The sequence below is a fragment of the Sminthopsis crassicaudata genome, chromosome 4, assembly GCF_048593235.1.
Source record: "Sminthopsis crassicaudata isolate SCR6 chromosome 4, ASM4859323v1, whole genome shotgun sequence".
Lineage (NCBI taxonomy): Eukaryota > Metazoa > Chordata > Mammalia > Dasyuromorphia > Dasyuridae > Sminthopsis > Sminthopsis crassicaudata.
Genome location: NC_133620.1, coordinates 272,163,006 through 272,182,574, shown reverse-complemented (window position 1 = coordinate 272,182,574; position 19,569 = coordinate 272,163,006). Strand labels below are relative to the sequence as shown.

The window sequence follows — 19,569 nt, the reverse complement described above, 5'->3', positions numbered from 1 at the left end:
TCTTTTCCTAAATGCACTATTAGATTCACCTACATTGGCTTATTTAAAGTTTCACAGACTCGTACTGTATCTCATCTCAATTCTTTTGCACTTGCTGTCTCCTATGTCTGGAATGCTTTCCTTCCTCAGCTTCACCTCTTGAAGAATCCTTGGTTTCCTTCAAAATTCAGTTCAATCACTACTTTCTGACCCCAGGTGGCTTTTCACAGCCCTCTCCTACTTCCCTCCAATTACTTTCTTTTCCTCAAAAATAGATATCTACTTTGTACCATTTTGTATGTACCTATTTATGTATATAATGTTATTGCCCACTAAAATTATGTGTATGTGCACACAGGATGTCTAAACATATAGATGGGAGACAAGGACGGTATCTCTGGAATCTTGATCATCTCTCTCCATGTGAGATACCTGCCTTAAGCAAATAGGAGTAGGGACCACATGATTGGCCACCTTTATCCTCTAAAAGAGAAGGCTCCTAAATATTGTTGATATAGGGGAGTATTTTTTAGATTCAAAAGCAAAAAAGCTACTAGTTTCTGGTTTTTTTATGCTTTAAAGGGGAAGGATATTACAAGCTTACAACCATAGGCTCAATTCCTTCCCACCAAATGCTGGTTACACAAAAGATTATCACAAATAGTGAAAAGTGAATAAACCCATTTATCAAAGCAAATAGCAAATATAATTTAAAATTTTTTTTAAATAATTAAAAAATTATATACATTATACTATAAAACATCCATTAGGAAAGAAATATAAATTTCTTAGCTCAACCAAGAAGAAAACTCCTTGAACTTCCTAAATGCTCTGTTAATCACTAATCTTGGTATATCACCTTTGAATTTATATTTCTTTTCCTTGTAAAGAAACCTTAGATCTGGATCATGAGTAGTGTATAGCAGAAAGTCAAAAAGGGCACAGATTCTAGCATCATGTGAGTACCTAGTTATGTTGGCAGTGGCAGAAAGCAAAAAGACAGTTATGTGTGGGTCATATAAGCAACAAGTTGGAGAATTAGCTATTTTCTCTGATCCCCATGACCTTTCAAACTTGTCTAAAACATAAATTTTTACACCAAAGATTAAGCAAAATTCAGTTATCTTCATGATCTAGGATAGTGGTTTCAAACTAAAATAAAATGAGATCACTGCAGGATGCATATCAGAAAACCACACATGAACATTATGTTGTATTAATTTTATTTTGTTAAGAATTTCCCAATTATCTTTCAATATTGTTTGGGTCCCACTCAGGAATTTTGTGTAGATAGCTACAAGTTTGAAGCTCTGGTCTAAGGCACCCAGAATCCAAAAGGAGGTTTTTTAAAAAATCACAAGCTGATACCTACCCTGAGTTCACTCAATATCTCTCCTTCATCACCCACATTACAAGTAATAAAGCTATTCCGTCCAACTGGAGAACCTAAGGAATGGATCCATGGATTTGTGACAAAATATTCTCAGTTTCCACTCTGTCTTTCCAGTGCCATGGATAGCCTAGGTCCAGACTTTGGAAATTTTTCTCAGGCTGCTGCACAGCCAATACTGTGGAAGCCCTTCAGGAGCAGAAGTTTGCTAGGGACTGTGAAAAACAACCAGCACTTAGGGAAACAGTGGTATGTGCTGAAAGAGATCTCTGCATGAAAACCAAAGAACAGAGGAAAAGAGAATGACATATTTTAAATGTGCTAGAAACAGAACTTAATATCACATCTCTCTCATTCCTTCTTCCAGAGTTTAGAAACCTAATCTATGGAAATAAGCCCAAAGCAGCAGTGTTGCAAAGCTCTGAACTACCACTGCCAGGTCAGAGAATTGAAAAAAATTAACTCTGGGACCAGACACTATCTGTGGATGTGGATATCATGCAGCACTCCACTAAGCCTGAGGAAAAGAACTCAGCATCCAACCCAGACCAGTTCTGTTTACTTAAGAGTTACTTGGGGCAGTAACCCAAGATGTGGAAGCATGAACTACCCAGCAGGAGGGAAGCTGAGATGCTTTGAGATCCATATTCAAGAAAACCACCATCAAAGGGGAGAGTCAGAATATAAACAAGAGATAAATAAGGGAAAAATTCTGAAATTACCAAAAATTTCAGGAAAATGAAAACTCAAGGACCTAGAAACAAGCAGATAAATCAATATGGAAAATACAAAAACATATGGAAATATGGATTCCATATCTAATAAACCAGTTCAGTCATCTATGAATAAATACTGCAAAACAAAAACAATCTAACACTTGATGAGATAGAGGACCCTGTGAAATGTGAAGTGAACAGGCAACTACAATACACTGCTCCCTAGTACTTCAAAAGTGAATGAAAATTATGAGAATAGAATTTATGACCTGTGCAATTAAGGTAATGAACAGAATGAAACTACTGGAATCTTTTTTTTTTCTTTTTAATTAAAGTTTACAAAACATGCATGAGTAATTTTTCAACACTGACCCTTGCAAAACCTTTTCCAAATTTTCCTCTCCATTTCCCCCACCCCTTCGCCTAGATAGCAGATAGTTCAAAACATGTTAAGTATGTTAAAATATATGTTAAATCATATATATATATACATATATATATATTTATACAGTTATCTTGCTGCACAAGAAAAATCGGATCAAAAAGGAAAGAAAAACAAAGCAAAATGCAAGCAAATAACAAAGAATGAAAATGCTACATTGTGGTGCACACTCAGTTCCCATGATTTAGATGTACATGGCTCTCTTCATTTAAACAGTTGGAACTGATTTGGTTCCTCTCATTGTTGAAGATGGCCACGCCCATCAGAATTGATCATCATATAGTATTGTTGTTGAAGTATATAATGATCTCTTGGTTCTGCTCATTTCACTTAGCATCAGTTCATATAAGTCTCTCCAGGCCTTTCTGAAATCATCCTGCTGGTCATTTCTTACAGAACAATAATATTCCATAATATTCACACACCACAATTTATTCACAGCCATTCTCCAACTGATGGACACCCACTCAGTTTCCAGTTTCTAGCCACTACAAAGAGGGCTGCCACAAACATTTTTGCCCGTGTGAGTCCCTTTCCCTCCTTTACAATCTCTTTGGGATATAAGCCCAACTACTGGAATCTTTAATGGCAAGTCTCACCAAAGAAACAAAAACAAAACAATATACAGAAATGAGGATAATCTAAAAGAAAACCCCAGCAACATTTAAATATGATCACTATCCTAACAAAACATAATGATCTGGAAGGCAGAATGTTTGGAAACAGTCCAAGGATTACAAGTCTCTCAGAAGAACATGACAGAACAAAAATCCTTAAGCCCACCATGTATGACTCTTCCAAATGTACACAAGGGCGCAGCGTTCTGCCCAGTGCACCACTTTGCTGCCTTTTATATACAGGATGTCTGAATATATTCATCTTTGCAAACCACAGTCCTATACCTTTTCAAAGAAGGGAAGTGAATTTTCTCAACTTGTGTTTTGTTTAGGTGTTAAAGAAGAAAATACGTATGTCTTGTACGTTCTAACTACGAACTCTGATCAGCACCTCTTACTTTTGTGGTTTCCATGTAGTCTCTTGAACAAGCCATTCCTCATCTCCAGACTCCAAGCATTTTTACAGGCTGAACTACAGGCCTGGGATTTTCCTCTTGCCTAAGATTTCTCTCTCTCCTGCCTTCCTTCAAGTCCCATTTAAACTCCTACCTTATATGAGAAGTCTTTCCAAATTTCCTTTCCAATGCCTTCACTCATTATCTCCAATTTATCCTGTTTTTAGCTTGTTTGGATGTCATTTTCTTTCTCCCTCCCCTCAGCTCCAGGGCAGGAACAGCCTTTGCTTTTAGTATCCCCAGTGTTTAGCATAGCAACTAGCAGATAGTTGCATCTTTTGAAATTAATTGTTTACTTCATGAAAAAGTAATTAAATACTAAAAACCCAAACCATGCTTTTATTTCCATTTCTTCTTCTTGATTTCCTATTCCCAACATTGAATCATCTTCCAAATATTAAAGCTGCCTGCAGAATCGTGTGTGAATGCCAAGGGAAGCTCCCGTTTCCTCTGACTTGCCACTACACCTCACCATTACAGGAGAGAATGTTTGCTGCTAACTATTTAAAAGTGAGTAACGCAGCGCTGTGCACATAAGAGTATTTCTAGAAGAGGAGAGGTAACAGCCAAATTAATAAGATGTGATAGTCAGTCCTACTCCAACCTTCTAACTATTGAAGTTTTTCTGTCTTGGTTCTGGGTCAACATACCCGAAAATAATGGCGTTTTTTAAATGGCAAAGAACTCTAGAAGTCATTAAAAGTTTGCAACTTTTGGTTCATGGGGAAAAAAATCTACAAAATGCTACCAAAGGCTCTTCTTAAGACCTATGTGATTTTTTTAAAAAACAAACCTGACTACTTTTTTTCCTCTCTGCCTCCCCACCTCCTTTCTAAACAAGTTCACACAATGTTCATTTCCAAAGGCTCTTCTTAAAATCTAATTCTTATAAAGACCTGACTACTTTTTCCTCTTTTCTCTCTGTCCTTAACAAAGTTCACAAATATTACCAAAAGTTCTCCTTTTTTTTTTTTTTTTTTTTTAAAGAAAACCACCTGATACCTCCTTTCCGTGCCTTTAACAAGCCCATAATGTGTTTATTACCAATGGTGGTTCTTAAAACCTAATTTTTTAAAAGAAAGAATCCCTGCTCCTTTTCTCCTTTTCCCCGCTCTCACCAGTCCCTAGTCCACTACGTTATCACCAAAGCTGCTTCTCCAATTCACACAGCAGAACCTCATTTCCCAAAGCCCCGGTTGCCTCCTCCATCCGCACCTCCCCGTTTCCCGTCCAGTCTCTCAGGAGCCGACCCTCTGGGACGCGCCGGAAATAGTGGGAGCTTTGGGACCAAGATATCTGGGGGAGCCGCGCTCTCTAGTCTCTCCCACTTCACTTATGCAGAAACTGAGGCCTTAGGAAGGATGAATGCTTCTGGAACTGAATTCTCTGCGCGCTCCCTCCCCTCCCCCGTTTCTGGCACCCAGCAGAACGCATCTAACAGTTCCGTAACTCTCGGCAGCGGCTATTCCCCTCCAGGGGTGCTTCCCCCTCCACGTGACCCACCGGCCCAGCTCCCCTCGGTGCCGGGATGCGGGAGCAGCGGTGGCCACAGTCTGAACGAACGGCCGCACGTTAGCTCCGAGACTCGTCCGGGGCTGGGACAAGTCCAGTCCTGTCTCCGTTCAACTCGGCAGGGGCAGAAAAGGTCAGGTCAGTCATTTCTCGGGGGCCTCTCCAAGCTGTCTCCCTCGGCCCGCTCCTTTCCTTTTACTTTCCCCGCCCAGAGCGAGAAGGTCGGGAAAACCCACTGCCCACTCTCCCCTCGCGAAGTGGAATTCTGGCCCCGGACTTAGCCACCTGCGTCCAGGGAGCATCCCGGAGCCGACCAATCAGAAGGCGAGTCGCATCCCGCTCTCTCCCAGATAACCAATTGTCGGGCGTGTCTCAAACAGCACCACCACACCCTTGTCCTATTATCGCCCAACACAGCCCATCCCCCCTTCCCCCTCCCCCGCTAGTCAAAACTGCCCGGCCGGCTCCCGACTACACCCCCCCCTTCCGCGCCTGGCGGCGGCTGCTCCGGGCGGTTAGAACCGCGACCCGGACGCCCGCTACCGCTGCGCAGGCGCCGTGGGGGGACCGCCACTACCCCAACACCGAACACCCTGCCTCCCCGGGCACCTCCCGGCGGGGGTCAGGCATTCCGAGGTTCCGCTCTCCAGGGCAGCGACGGAGGCGCAGGCGGCGGCCGCGGGTGAGTCCTCGCCACCTCGCCAGTTGGACTTTCCTGAGGAGGCAGGGCGGGGCACGGGGGAGGAAAGAGCCTTCCCTTTACCCGGTCATGGTCAATGCGTTTGAAAGAGGGGGAAGCAGATCCTCTTAGCACTCCCGCGTAAAGGGGAAGTCAAGGAGCGGGGAACGGGCGAGGGAGGAGGGGAGGAGAAGCTGCAAGGGCCGGAGGTAGGCTCGGCCAGAGGTTTTGGGGGGCAGGAGCTTGAGGAAGGGGGAGGGAGTAAGGAGAGGGAGCACACTTGGAGGAGGGGGGAAGCTGCTGCAGAAAGTGGGATGAGGAAAAGGGGGACTGGAGGACGCGGGACGGAAGGGGGCGGGGCTACTAGGGAGCCGAGGTGCCCGTCTGTGGGGGGGGCCCTGGTGGCTGGTGCCTTGTGCGGCTTTGGGATATGAGAAGGCTACCTCTATTGGGGAGGAAGAAGAGAGCTAGGCTCTCGGAGGACGGTGGAGTAGGATAACCCGATGGGTTTATTTGATCTAGCTTGGAGCTCCAAAAAAAAGTTTTATATTGAAATGTTATGCTATTACATAAAGGTAGCATAAGGCAAATAACTCACCAGCCAGGGCACAAGTCTGGGGCCTGGACGCGTAATAGGCAATTAATCAGAGCCTGAGTTGAGTTTAACGAGAGGATTAATGGACCTGGGGGAGCCGTTAAGCTGCTTTGAACCTAAATGTATTCCTCTCATAAAATGAAAGGAGGCAGACTAGATAGGCCCGAGTTCTTTCCAGTTTTACATATTGTCACGGGGTCCAGAGGCCTCAGACTTCAGATTTCTTCCAGTAGTGTAAATTTTCTTAGTCTTTTTCAGTTGTGTCGGACTCTGCGTGTCCCCACTGGGGCTCTTCTTGGCAAAGACACTGGAGTGGTTGCCATTTCACAGATGAGAAACAGGCAGAGTTAAGTGACTTGTCCAGAATCGCTCAGCTAGAACTCTGAGGCTGGTTGCATTTGACCTCAGGAAGATGAGTCTTCACTCTAACCACCTTGTGCACCAACTGCCCCCTAATATAAATACATAGATCAGATAAACGTATCCTTTCCAATATATTTTTTTTTCCCTGAGGCTGGGGTTAAGTGACTTGCCCAGGGTCACACAGCTAGGAAGTGTTAAGTGTCTGAGACGAGATTTGAACTCGGGTCCTCCTGAATTCAGGGCTGGTGCTCTATCCACTGCGCCACCTAGCTGCCCCTTTTCCAATAGTTTTTAATACCTTAAAAATTAATGTGCTTTAAACCAGCAGTGATGCTAATTTTGTTTTACCATTGTATTTTCTTTGAAAGGATTAAAATGTTAAAAAGTAATTTAAATACTAATTTAAATTCTCTGTGCTTAATTGCAGTGTTGCTCCACAAAATTGTTGATTACTTAATCATTAATTATTATTTAATTTTTACATTTTAGTGCTATGTATAAATATAGTGGATTGCCAGAAGGTGGCAGTACTTCAGAAGAAAGTTAAAGTCATTAAAATGCCACCAGATTATACACAAGCATGAAAATGCTACACTGCTTTCTAATGCTTTTCAATAATTTTTTAGCAGTTTTTTTTTTCATGGGGGGGTCGTCAGTTTTTAATATTGTACTAACAAAAGAGTTTTTAAATCTTTGTTATGGACCCCTTTTGTTAGTCTGGCAAAACTGTTGAACCCTTTCAGAATGTTTTTAAATACATAAAAAAAAAACAGGATTATAAAGAAAACTATAATAAAATATGGTTATCAAAGTTGTTTGTTTTTTTTTAACAAGTTAATTGGCTCATGGTTAAAAACTTCCTACCTTGTCCTTTTGTTGTTCAATCATACCAGACCCTTCATGACCCCATTAACAGGTTTTCTTCACAAAGGTATTAGAGTGGTTTGTCATTTTCTTTTCCATTAAATACAGTTTTTTAAAGAATCAGAATTTTAGTGACTTGGCCAACATCACATAGCTAGAAAGTATCTGAGTTTGATTTTTAAAATTCCAGGCTCAGTGGTCTATCCGCTGGGCCACTGGCTGCCACCTTTTCTTGCCCTACACCATTCTTAAGATACTAAGAGCCAGATTTTTTGCCTGTTACTTATCTTTAGATCCAGGTCATTTGAATCCATGTTCCCTCTCCATTCCATGTACTTTTGGTAGCTAAAATAATTTATATTGAGGAACTTTTCTGTGACATATATGTGTTGTGTTAATATTTTATGTACTGTACTTTCTTTAGTTAATTAGACATTGTTAGTGTGTGATAGGGCCTTTTTTGAGGTGTTTTGAAGTTATTTTGTTTGTTTTTTTGTTGATATTTCTATCACAGTCTTAATGGAGAATGTGTGTGTGTGTGTGTGTGTGTGTGTGAGAGAGAGAGAGAGAGAGAGAGAGAGAGAGAGAGAGAGAGAGAGAGAGAGAGAGAGAGAGAGAGAGAGAGAGAGAGAGAGAGAGAGAGAGAGACTCTAAGACTGAAGGATCTTTATAGAAAAGAACTTGTGCTTTTCTTCAAAATTTCAAGTTAGATTCTCCAGGATGCTGATTCATTCAGTAGCTTTTATTAAACACCTGAGTACTTAGCACTATACCTGGTGCTGTAAGTGAAGTAGAAAATAGAGCCCTCTGCCCTGAAGCAATTTAGTCTCGATTCGGATGTTTAGAGAAATATACAATTTTTAAAATTACTTTAAAATTTTATATACATGCACATATATTTATGATGTGGGATAGGTGAGGGAGGAGCAGAGGCAGTATTAGAGAGTAGCTTAAAGAAGTGGCTGGAGATGAGCGTCTGTTGTCAGGGACTGGGCATTTCACTTTTGAGGAATAGCAAGAAGAAAAAGGCAGAGACATACTTAATGCAGAATTTGAACTGGGCAGAGCACTTAGAGGGAGGGGATTTAGAGACAATAATAGGCTGCAACTGATGAAGAGAGAGAGGAGTGAGTGTTGTTGAACTGGGAGCCAGGACATTCATTTTGAATCTTGCTTCAGATGCTTGAGTTAGCTGTGTGATCACAGATTTTTCTCAGTTTGTTTTTCCATTTGTAAAAGGAAGAATAATTGATGTACTCAATACCTCAAAATGTTCTAAGGAAAGCACCTTGTAAACTATAAAATGGTGTATGTGAGGTAGTTGTAATGATGAAGATAATTGTTAATGTGCCTTTCTTTAATGCTAGAGAGGAGAATATTAGATTTTTTACAAAAGGCATTGAAGGTTTGTGAACAAAACCTAAGTTCAAAGCTCCCATCTAACTAGCTGTATGATCCTGGGAAAGTCATTTAATCTCTTAAGTCTGAATATCTGTAAAATGAGAAGGTTGAATTAGTCTCTGAGGTCTCTGTTCAAAATCTATGTATCATGAGTGCCATATTCGAGAAATTATTTTAGGAGGATGTATTAGATGGGTAGGAGTACAGAGACTTGCAGAAAAACTAATTAGGATGTTATTTAAGCAATGTTCTTTTTGACATAAGTGGAACTAAGCTCAAAATGGAAAGAAATGGAAAGGAAGAAGAATCAGGTCTTAAGAGGAAGAACAGACAAGTTAATAACTGCCTACAATATAGAGACAAAAGAAAAAGGAGTAAAGTTAATTCTGAAGTAGTGAGCCTGAAGGAGAGGAATGAAAAATGTGTCATTGATAGTGATGGGAGAGAGTTAAGAGGCTGACATGTAGTACTACTTGGAGGGGAGGAAGATGCTGTGGAAAATATTAGATCAGATTTTTTTTTTTAAGTTATTGTGCCCACCCAAACACAATAGTCTTAACTTCCCTTCATATTTTACCTGGGGCAAAATGTAGTCAGCAAATTAAGGAGTAGGTTTATGAAAAAGTGTTGAATGAAGAAAATTTTTGTACAATATTTATTAATTTACTTCTACTTCGCTTAGTTTATGAGGTGTGCCTTCCATGAATGAAGTGGAATAAACATGACAGAGGGGAAGGAACCTATTCTCTCCTCCACCCACACAAAAAAAGAAAATACATAGGCACTCAGAAAATTAAGTTAAGAGCAGTTAAAATATTTTTATTTTCTTGGCATTACATCATTTATACTATTTTTCATCAAGCCTTCAGAAACTGAGGCAACCAGGTAAATGATTATAACTTGAGGGGGAAGGAAGAGAGGTAGAGATTTTTCCCTTCTTTAAAGTGAAGGTAGAAAATTAGTGGAAATGTTCAAATAATTAAGCACAGTAATATTTTTGTTTCCAATTTTGTTATTGTTAAATTCAATTCACTTAATAAAAATGTGATCTCTAATAATTTTTACCTTAAAAATCAGTTATTAACTACTGAACTAAATACTTTTATATTTTTAGGAAGATTGGTTTTTACCTTTTGGAATGATGTCCACAATGAAGTTAGTATTGACACTTCTATTTTCTGGAATTATAACTAGCTGCAGAGGAAATTCTACATATAATTTGATGCCCAGATTACTCTTGGTATCCTTTGATGGCTTCAGAGCTGACTATCTAAAGAAGTATGAACTTCCTCATCTTCGTAATTTTATCGAAGAAGGTGTCTTGGTAGAGCATGTTAAGAACGTTTTTATCACAAAAACTTTTCCAAATCACTACAGCATAGTGACAGGCCTGTATGAAGAAAACCATGGCATTGTGGCTAACTCAATGTATGATAAAGACACAGACAAAAATTTTTCAGAATCTAAAGACAAAGATCCTTTTTGGTGGAACGAAGCAACTCCAATTTGGGTAACCAATGAACTTGAGGAAAACAGAACAAGTGCAGCTGCTATGTGGCCTGGTACTGATGTGGCTATCCACAATACAACTCCTTTCTATTTTATGAATTATAGTCCTTCGGTAACATTTGATGAGAGATTAGGCAATATTACTAAATGGTTGAACAGCTCAGATCCTTTGGTTACCTTTGCAACACTCTATTGGGAAGAACCAGATGCAAGTGGACACAAATATGGACCAGAAGATAAAGAGCACATGAGTACTGTATTGAAAGAAGTAGACAACCACATTGGCCACCTTATCCATAAACTCAAGACATTGGGATTGTGGGAAAGCCTTAATGTGATCATTACAAGTGATCATGGGATGACTCAGTGTTCTAAGGATAAAGTGATAAAATTGGATGCCTGCATTGATCGCTCAAACTACACTATAATAGACACAACCCCAGTTGCTGCAATACTGCCTAAAGAAAGTATGTATATATTTAGAGAGGGAACTGCTGTTATTATATTGGGGGAGAGGAAGAGTATAAAAAGTTAACTGTTTCAGTTTTCAACAAATCTGTCTTTAATTTAGACAGATCTATACTCTTAAAATAAAATATAAAAATGCTGGCTTGCATATTTTAAATAACTGAATATATATCTTCAAGGTAGCAATTTAATTATAGAATTATGCCTTATTTTTATCATTGAAGTAGAGACAGAACATAATTTAAAAGCTATTTATTTTAGCTTTGGAATACATCTTTACTTTTGTTCTATGTTTACTACCTAATTAGATTTCCTTTCTTAGTGATTTTTAAATTAATTTGCCGTGTAAGTTGGTAGAAGCTAATGTGTTGGGGCAAGCATTTTTTAAAACTACTACAGATTATTCACAGTGTTAATAAAAGAGCATTGATTATATAATTAAGGTATTCCAACATAATCACATAATTATTACCATTACTTGTCTCTTAAGGAATATTAGATAATTTTAGTGGTGATTGTAGTTTGGAAATTAGTCCAAAAATATTCAGTAACAGGAACTCTTAATAGTATAAAAGAGTACAAGAAGTAACTTATATAAATTCTAGTTGGAATACTCACAAACAAGAAATGGTCATTTTAACACAAGTTTCAGAATGTGAAATTGAACAAAGCACAAATGAAATATACTAGAAGGAGAAAAGAGAAAAACTTTAAACAAGTGTACAAATGAATTATGTCAAATATTGAAAGGTCTTTACTACAAAAATTATTAGTAATAACAGTGTTCTACCAAACTCCTTTTTTTGAGCCAAATGAGAGTCTAATACCTAAACTAAGAGGCATATCACCAGTGAATATTGATATAAACATTTTCAATAAAATCCTAGCCAAAAGGCATATATATGTGTATGTATATTAATTTTACATATATGCACAATACACATATATTTATATATATGCATACATAATTATTATTATGACCAAATTAGTGTTCTGCCATATAGATGCAGTTTTCTCTTTCTTTCTTTCTTTCTTTCTTTCTTTCTTTCTTTCTTTCTTTCTTTCTTTCTTTCTTTCTTTCTTTCTTTCTTTTTCTCTCTCTCTTTCTTTCTTTCTTTCTTTCTTTCTTTCTTTCTTTCTTTCTTTCTTTCTTTCTTTCTTTCTTTCTTTCTTTCTTTCTTTCTTTCTTTCTTTCTTTCTTTCTTTCTTTCTTTCTTTCTTTCTTTCTTTCTTTCTTTCTTTCTTTCTTTCTTTCTTTCTTTCTTTCTTTCTTTCTTTCTTTCTTTCTTTCTCTTTCTTTCTTTTCCTGATGCTGGGGTTAAGTGACTTGCCCAGGGTCACACAGCTAGGAAGTGTTAAGTGTCTAAGACCAGATTTGAACTCGGGTCCTCCTGAATTCAGGGCTGGTGCTCTATCCTAGCTCCCCCTAGATGCAGTTTTCAACATAGGAAGTATATAGCATAGTCATGTTAAAAACAGCAATAGATATTTTTAAAAATCCCACTTTGACTATAGTACTAATTACTAAAAATTGTAGTAATGGAGAGACATTTTTATTTAATAAAAAGTATGTCTCTTAAAACCATTATTTCTTTCAATGAGAACTATTAAAAAAAAACTTTTCTATTATATGCAGAGGTAATGCAAAAATGCCACTAAAAGTTGATATGGTTTTAGGAATACTAGAAGTAGCAAGAAGTAGGAGCAATTAAAGGTATAAATATTGGAAGAAAGGAGTACAAACTGTCCCTATTGCAGATGGTTTGCTTAGAAAACCCCAGAAAAATCTGCAAAGAAACTAAATTGGATTATTATTAATAGTTTCAGAAAAGTATTAGGATATAAGTACACAAAATGAGTTGATTTCTTTAATCCCTATCATGTTTTTCCTTTTAATATATTCATTGACTTAATTGTTCTTCTATTTCCTTTTTCTTCCAGATCAAACCTATGTTTTTAAAAAGCTAGAACATTGCAGTTCTCACATGAAAGCCTATCTTAAAGATGATATTCCTGGAAGATTTCATTATCAGCACAATGAACGAATTCAGCCAATTCTTTTGGTTGCTGATGAAGGCTGGACAATTGTGCTTAATGAATCATTTAAATGTAAGTGGTTTTTTTTGGCTGGCTTGGGGAGGGAGCAGATCACATTATCAAAAATGCTTTTGTTTTTTATCTGAAACATTTCTCACATTTAAATCTGTAGAATTTTGTCATCTGATTTTTAATTATGACATTCATTTATGAGGTCCCTTCTAGCTCTAAATCTACCTTAGTATCAATGTATATGAAATGAGATTCTAATGATATACACAATCCTAACAAGTTTAGTTATAACATATTAGAAACAGCACATTAGAAGTAGGACACAAAAGCAGCAAGAAATAACTGATAGCTTTTCAGTAAGGGAAGTGATCGGACTATTAAAAAACAAGACGTGAATTTGAAGACCATGTCAATTTTGGAGCCACTTAGTATAGACCCAAGTCATCCTGTGGACCTAAGTAGGCTTGATGATACCATTGTGTTACCACATACTACTAAAAATTGTTATCTAAATGACATATAATTTCCTTCTGAATCCAATTACTTCCTTTGGAACAACAAAATTCGGTTCTGCACAGTATATATTATATCTAGGATAAAATATATATATATCTTTATATATACTATAACATTTAATAATGTATGGGAATGTCTGCCATCTAGGGGAGGGGGAGGAGGGAAGGAGGGGAAAATTCGGAACAGAAGGGAGTACAAGGGATAATGTAAAAAATTACCTATGCATATGTACTGTCAAAAATGTTATAATTATAAAATTAATTTTAAAAAAAAATGACATATAATTCTCATTCTGAACATCATCATATTAATTAGTGCAATTTTATTAAAAAAAAATAAAGGTACACTTTCCTAGGTCTGCCCTCCCTATTTTTATTTAAATTTTTGATGCCTTTATTTTTTAAAATTTTAATACATACCTGTTATTTCTGGATATAATCTTGTAAAAAAAAAATCCATTGATAGGTCAGCCATCTTTGATGGTGTATGTAGGCATCCATATTCTTAAGATTCCCACCTCTCCAATGAAAGAAGATGCTGCTAAACCTAAAAAAATTTACATTTCTATCAAAAATAGTTACTGTTACATGAAGGATAACCTGAAAATACATGGAAGAATTCTTTATATATGAGACCCCATTCCAAAATTCAGATAAATGTCATTATTTACCCTAAAAACGTTATTACTATGCTAAGAAAATAACTCCGTTTATCATGAAATTTCAGGAAGAGCTAAATGCCACAAAAAGTCTTAAAGCTTATTAGTACCCTACAGTTGGTGGACATGGAACAATGAAAATTGTGCTGAAACTAATGTGGTTTAAGAAAGTTTGATCCTGGGAACATATTAGATCAGTAATCACTAAAATATTAAAAGTAAATTTAAGTTACTTTTAGTTATAGTAGGTGCCTTTTATACTAACAAACATAATCATATTATTTGTGAAGATAATGCTACCTAACGGATTTTTTGCCACATTATGAGTTAATGTTACTGTTATTAATGCCTGAAAATAAATAGAAATTTTTAGTTAATTAGATCAATATTTATTTTCTTTTAATCTGAGTATTACAGCACATCTAAGGGTATTGTACTTTTAGTGGTTATTGATTATTCATATGCCATAGCTTCATGTCTCTGTTCTCCAAAGGATTTTTTATAAGTTTTCATTGTCTATTTCTGAAATTTAGAAAGTTTGGAGTTGGGGAGTTGCACAGGGTTTGCCAATTAAAGGACTTCCGATCATGAAATCATTATTCTTACAGTATTTATTGACAGTCTGAATTTTTTTCCCCCCCCTGAGGCTGGGGTTAAGTGACTTGCCCAGGGTCACACAGCTAGGAAGTTTTAAGTGTCTGAAACCAGATTTGAACTCAGGTCCTCCTGAATTCAGGGCTGGTGCTCTATCCACTGCGCCATCTAGCTGCCCCCAACAGTCTGAATTTGTTAATTTGTAGTTCACAGTGAGACAGGGAACCACCAATTACAATCCTTAGTCTATGTTAATTGTCACCTTATTAACCTCACCTAATCATTTCTGCTTTCTCATACTGTGAATTCCCCATTATGCTCTTAAACATTTATATTGTTCTCCTTGGTGCTTCCAATATATGCTTTAAAAAATTGTGGGGACAAATGGTAGCAGATAGAAGGGAATCTGGAGACTCAGAAGAATGTGGCAGGGAAATGTAGTTGAAATTTGGATGTAGTGGGATTTGAATACGATTCAGGTGTGATAAAGAAAGAACACTGGCTCAGCCATACATAATCCAGAAACCTAGATTTTTATATCTGCCTGAAATAATTCATTAATCAGAGGTCACGCATTCTACTGTGCTTGTTTTGGAAACATTTTTGAGGTTTTTTTTTTGGGAGGGTTTCTTTTTGGGTGCTAAGAAAATTAATTTATTAACAAGTTTTTTTTTTTTTTTTTTTCCCCAGTAGGTGACCATGGTTATGATAATGCTTTGCCAAGCATGCATCCATTCCTGGCTGCTCATGGCCCTGCTTTTCACAAAGGCTACAAGCACAACACAATTAACATTGTAGATATTTATCCTATGATGTGTCACATCTTGGGATTAAAACCACATCCAAACAATGGAACCTTTAGTAACACTAAATGTTTATTAGCTGATCAGTGGTGCATAAATCTCCCAGAAGCTATCGGAATAGTGATTGGTGCCCTTCTGGTGTTAACTACTCTGACCTGCCTCATCATTATCATGAAAAACAAACTGACTGTTCCACGGTCATTTTCTCGACTTCAACTACAAGAAGAAGATGATGATGATCCTTTGATTGGATAGCCTGTGAAAAGTTTTGACTTTGTGTCTTGAAGCAGTCAATTGAGTTAGTCATCAAATATAAGAGAATTATGCTGGATGGTATATCAGCAAAAGGTACCCTTTGAAAGAATTACAAAGGAGTTAGAACAAACATGTTAACAGTTGTTTTTATACATCTTTTGGTGTGTTAGCAAATATAAACTATTCCGACTGACAATAGATAATAAGTTCACTAGACAAGCCAAAAAGTGATCTCTCTTGCTAACTTAGAAAAGTCTGTTGTGCAGAATTATTTTTGCAACAGTTACACCTCCAAATACCAAAAACTTAGCAATTGTCTATAGTGAAGTTTTATATTTGTAAATGAAACAAAATTTTCATGCAATTCTTGCACATTCATGTATCAGGGAAAAAAAAGTTTCTATATTTTTGTATTAGCCTTTAATAAGACCCTTGTCCTTAAGTAATATATATATATATGATAAATTTCTGTCCTTGATGTAGAGTTAGGAAATAGGAAAGCAGAGATCCAATTTAAAAAGTAATGATTTTTAGGAAAGTTAGAGTTAAATTTTTGCTAGCCAATGCGTGTTTTTCATCAATTTTGAAAAATGTTTATTTTATTACTCTAATCTGGTAGGGTTTTATACATACTTCTTGAAGAATTATACCTGATTGAAAATTCAGGAAGAAGTATGACCAATATGTATTTATTTTATGAATGCCTTTTCTGCATGAGTTGCAATGTACTGCAATGTACTTAGTGTCTATATGACACTTGGGCTTCTCCCCCTCCCTCACCTCTTTTTTTGAAGAGAGAACTAGACAACCTAACTTTAACATTAGGTCTTTGAGTAACTTTTAAATACCTTTGTATGCATTAACCATTTAGGAAGATTTTATTTTTGCATTGAAATTTAGCCCAGCCTATCTTTGTAACTCATGAATTAAAACTATACTTATTTTTTTTTTTTAATCACTGGTTTTGCTTACTATTGTTAATTCATGTTATTTATTTTAACAACTAATGTTCTGTTACTATCAAACATGAATTTTAGATTCAAGAAGTTCTCTCTCCCCTTTAAATATTCTTGATGACTCAGCTTTCTAGGAAGTTGAGCCATCAAGAATGTGTCATCTTTAAAGAATAAAAATTATTTACACTGTGATGATGCTCAGTATTCTAAATAATTTTGTTGACTTTTTTTCAGTTCTTATTTGTATTACAGAAACATTGTTCCTCATGTCTTGACTGGCTTTAAAGCCAAAGACTTATTGTGAAGGAGTTCTTTCTATCCAGGGGTGGCACTTCCTAATGCTAATTGAAAATGTAAGATTCTTAAAAGGAAGTTATTAACACATGGCAACTATTTAGTGGAAAATTTTGTCTCCCTAATCAAGAGGAATACCTGAGACAAGTGTGTAATAGTTATGATTTTTAAAAAGTCAGTAGTGTGAAATGTTGAATAGCTGAACTTGTAAACATCAATATTGAAAGATACTTCACAAAATATTTTGTTTCCCAAATAAATCAACTTTTGATTATTTATGGTGATGGTATACAGCACTCTTGTAGATTATCAAATTGATTAAGCCAACCTGGGTAGTCAATTTTGACCCCATTTTGGCAGCAAAATTCTTTGACAAATTAGGTCACTTGGCCTCTAGAGAAGATTCCCAGACCAAGTCTGCAGAAATAATTTAAATGTGACTAATGTATATGTAGGTAAGGGAGTATTGACTATTGAGAGCATATGAATAAATTGGTCATTTGGGGATTGTGTTTTGTCTATTTGACAAATATTTGTATCTGATTTTCCCTTATTATAGGGCCAGAGAATAGCTAATGTAAAAGGATAGTAGTTTATTTTTATAAATTAGTGTTAAGTATTACTACATATTTCAGATTAAAAACTTACCTGTCAGAACAAAATAAGCCCAAAGAGAACATAATTGCAAAATATTTTTAGAACTTTAAAATCTGGGTATTGGCCTATATTTAGAGCAAGTGCCTGAAATGGTTGTAAATTATTTTGTAGTAATTGGAGCAGAAGTTGACCTTTACAGTGGGATGAATCAGTAGGTTTATTAATCTTCTAAAAGTTTATGACCCCTTTCTGAAAATCTCAACTTTCTAAAATGTAACTTTTGTTTTGTTAATAAATTATTTAAAACAAGAATATGCATTTATCTGGCAAATCCCAACAAAGTTGGATTATTTTTTGGTTTTCATAATATATATCTTCCTAGGAAAAGAATAGTACTTATGGAAAATTTATTTTTAAATTATACTTTGTTAATTTATAGTATGAAATTTTTAGTCTGCCATTCTAGAAAATAAGCCAGAATCTGCTATAGTACACTGGGTAAATAATAAAATTAACCTTCTTATCAGATTGCTATAATATTTTAGTAAGCATTTTAAATATTTGATTAATAAAGTTGGTATCTTTTTATATACTACTTAAAAATGAAATATTTAATTCTGGAGATTTAAGTTTTCAGCATTGTGGAGGGTAATAAAAAGTTTTACTTTTTCAATTAAGAATGAAACTGATAGAAGGTATCTTTTTTTGTATATGGGGACAATTCTGCTGTTCTCCTGAACAGTTAAAAAATTGAATCCATTCTTATATATTCTTTGCTTGTTTATAAGAACTTGAATATCTAGCTACTTAGCCCTGGAGAATTGAAAGTGTATTTTCATGGTTTCTGAATGACCTCTTTGCCAGTATCTGGTAAGCTCTGAGGAAGGGAAAAGGAAGGGGGCAAGAAAAAGGAAAGAAAGAAAAGGGAAGAATGGGGTTCCTGAAGAAAATGCTGCCCTTTTTAATAAAGGTGGTTGTTGAAGGGAAAAGGATGACTAAAAATGTTTGTTCATTTTTCCCTTATAGAATACTGTGTGTGAATAAAATAAATGTGACAAAGTATGTTTTAAAAAATGTAGCACCTTAAGTTTATATATTTTGACTTTATTGTTTGGATTTCTATGGAGAGATTTTGCATATGCCTTTGAAAAAAACCACCGCACCAATAAAAATTATCCTCAAATTCTCTACTCTGTTTATTCTAAGTTTTACTGAGAGGTAGCAGTGTTAGAGTGAAAGCATGTTTGAGGTAAATTGATTAGTCCTGATTTGAAGTCCTCGTTCTGCCTCTTAAGTGATACGTGGTGTGTCCATGCACCTATCTGTGAAAGTCACTAAATCTCACTTTGCTTATCTGTAAAATGGTTCTACATTGTGGAAGTACAATGCTTCATAAGCTTCTAAATCCTTAAAATGAATGAAAAAGTCTTAGGTGCTTTCTCTGAGCTACCTGCTTGGGATATAAATAGAAGAACTAAACAGTCCCTACTTTAATAAATGTCACATTTTAATAAGAGGTAGCACTTATAGAAAGTTTGAGCCGCAAGTCATAAAGATCCTGTGGTCTTTAGGTGTATCACCAAAGCAGATATGATGATAATGCATCATCTCATGTAATTTCCATGAACATAATCCTATCTTGATAGCGAGTGATTCTAACTGATAGGACTTTGGAGGGTACAGTGATCTTTTCTGCGTTTTGAGTAGCTGTGGCTATTGAAGCAGTTGCAGTTGTTTCCCAGAATGATAACCATAAGCAGACCAATATGTCTAAGAGATGCTGCCGCCCTAGGGATTATTAGATGGCTTACCTTGCCACTGATGGTGCTTGTAGTGGCCTGTATGATTGATACAGGA

The 19,569-nt window shown here is 36.4% G+C and overlaps 2 protein-coding genes across 5 annotated transcripts in view; one reads left to right on the top strand and one right to left on the bottom strand.

Annotated features, from left to right (window-relative positions):
- The window catches only part of CLIC5 (chloride intracellular channel 5), a 241,100-nt gene extending 235,261 nt beyond the window's left edge, over positions 1-5,839 (bottom strand). Inside the window, exon 1 of one of the 2 annotated variants that reach the window (XM_074310752.1) lies at positions 5,721-5,839. The gene's annotated coding sequence lies outside the window, so the exon portion shown is untranslated. Of the gene's footprint in view, positions 1-5,102; positions 5,239-5,720 lie in introns of those variants that run through there. The other variant, XM_074310755.1, reaches the window with a different exon arrangement.
- On the top strand, positions 5,562-18,895 carry ENPP4 (ectonucleotide pyrophosphatase/phosphodiesterase 4). 3 transcript variants are annotated; one of them, XM_074310749.1, is made up of 4 exons: positions 5,562-5,793; positions 10,128-10,989; positions 12,932-13,099; positions 15,498-18,895. In XM_074310749.1, the coding sequence occupies exons 2-4, from the start codon at positions 10,152-10,154 to the stop codon at positions 15,863-15,865; spliced, it is 1,374 nt and encodes a 457-aa protein (XP_074166850.1). In that variant the 5' UTR covers positions 5,562-5,793; positions 10,128-10,151; the 3' UTR covers positions 15,866-18,895. The 3 variants fall into 3 exon arrangements, with proteins under 3 accessions (XP_074166850.1, XP_074166851.1, XP_074166852.1); XM_074310750.1 differs by having other exon boundaries at positions 5,661-5,793; positions 15,501-18,895; XM_074310751.1 differs by lacking the exon at positions 5,562-5,793 and adding an exon at positions 5,921-5,999.
- The last annotated feature ends 674 nt before the right edge of the window (positions 18,896-19,569 follow it).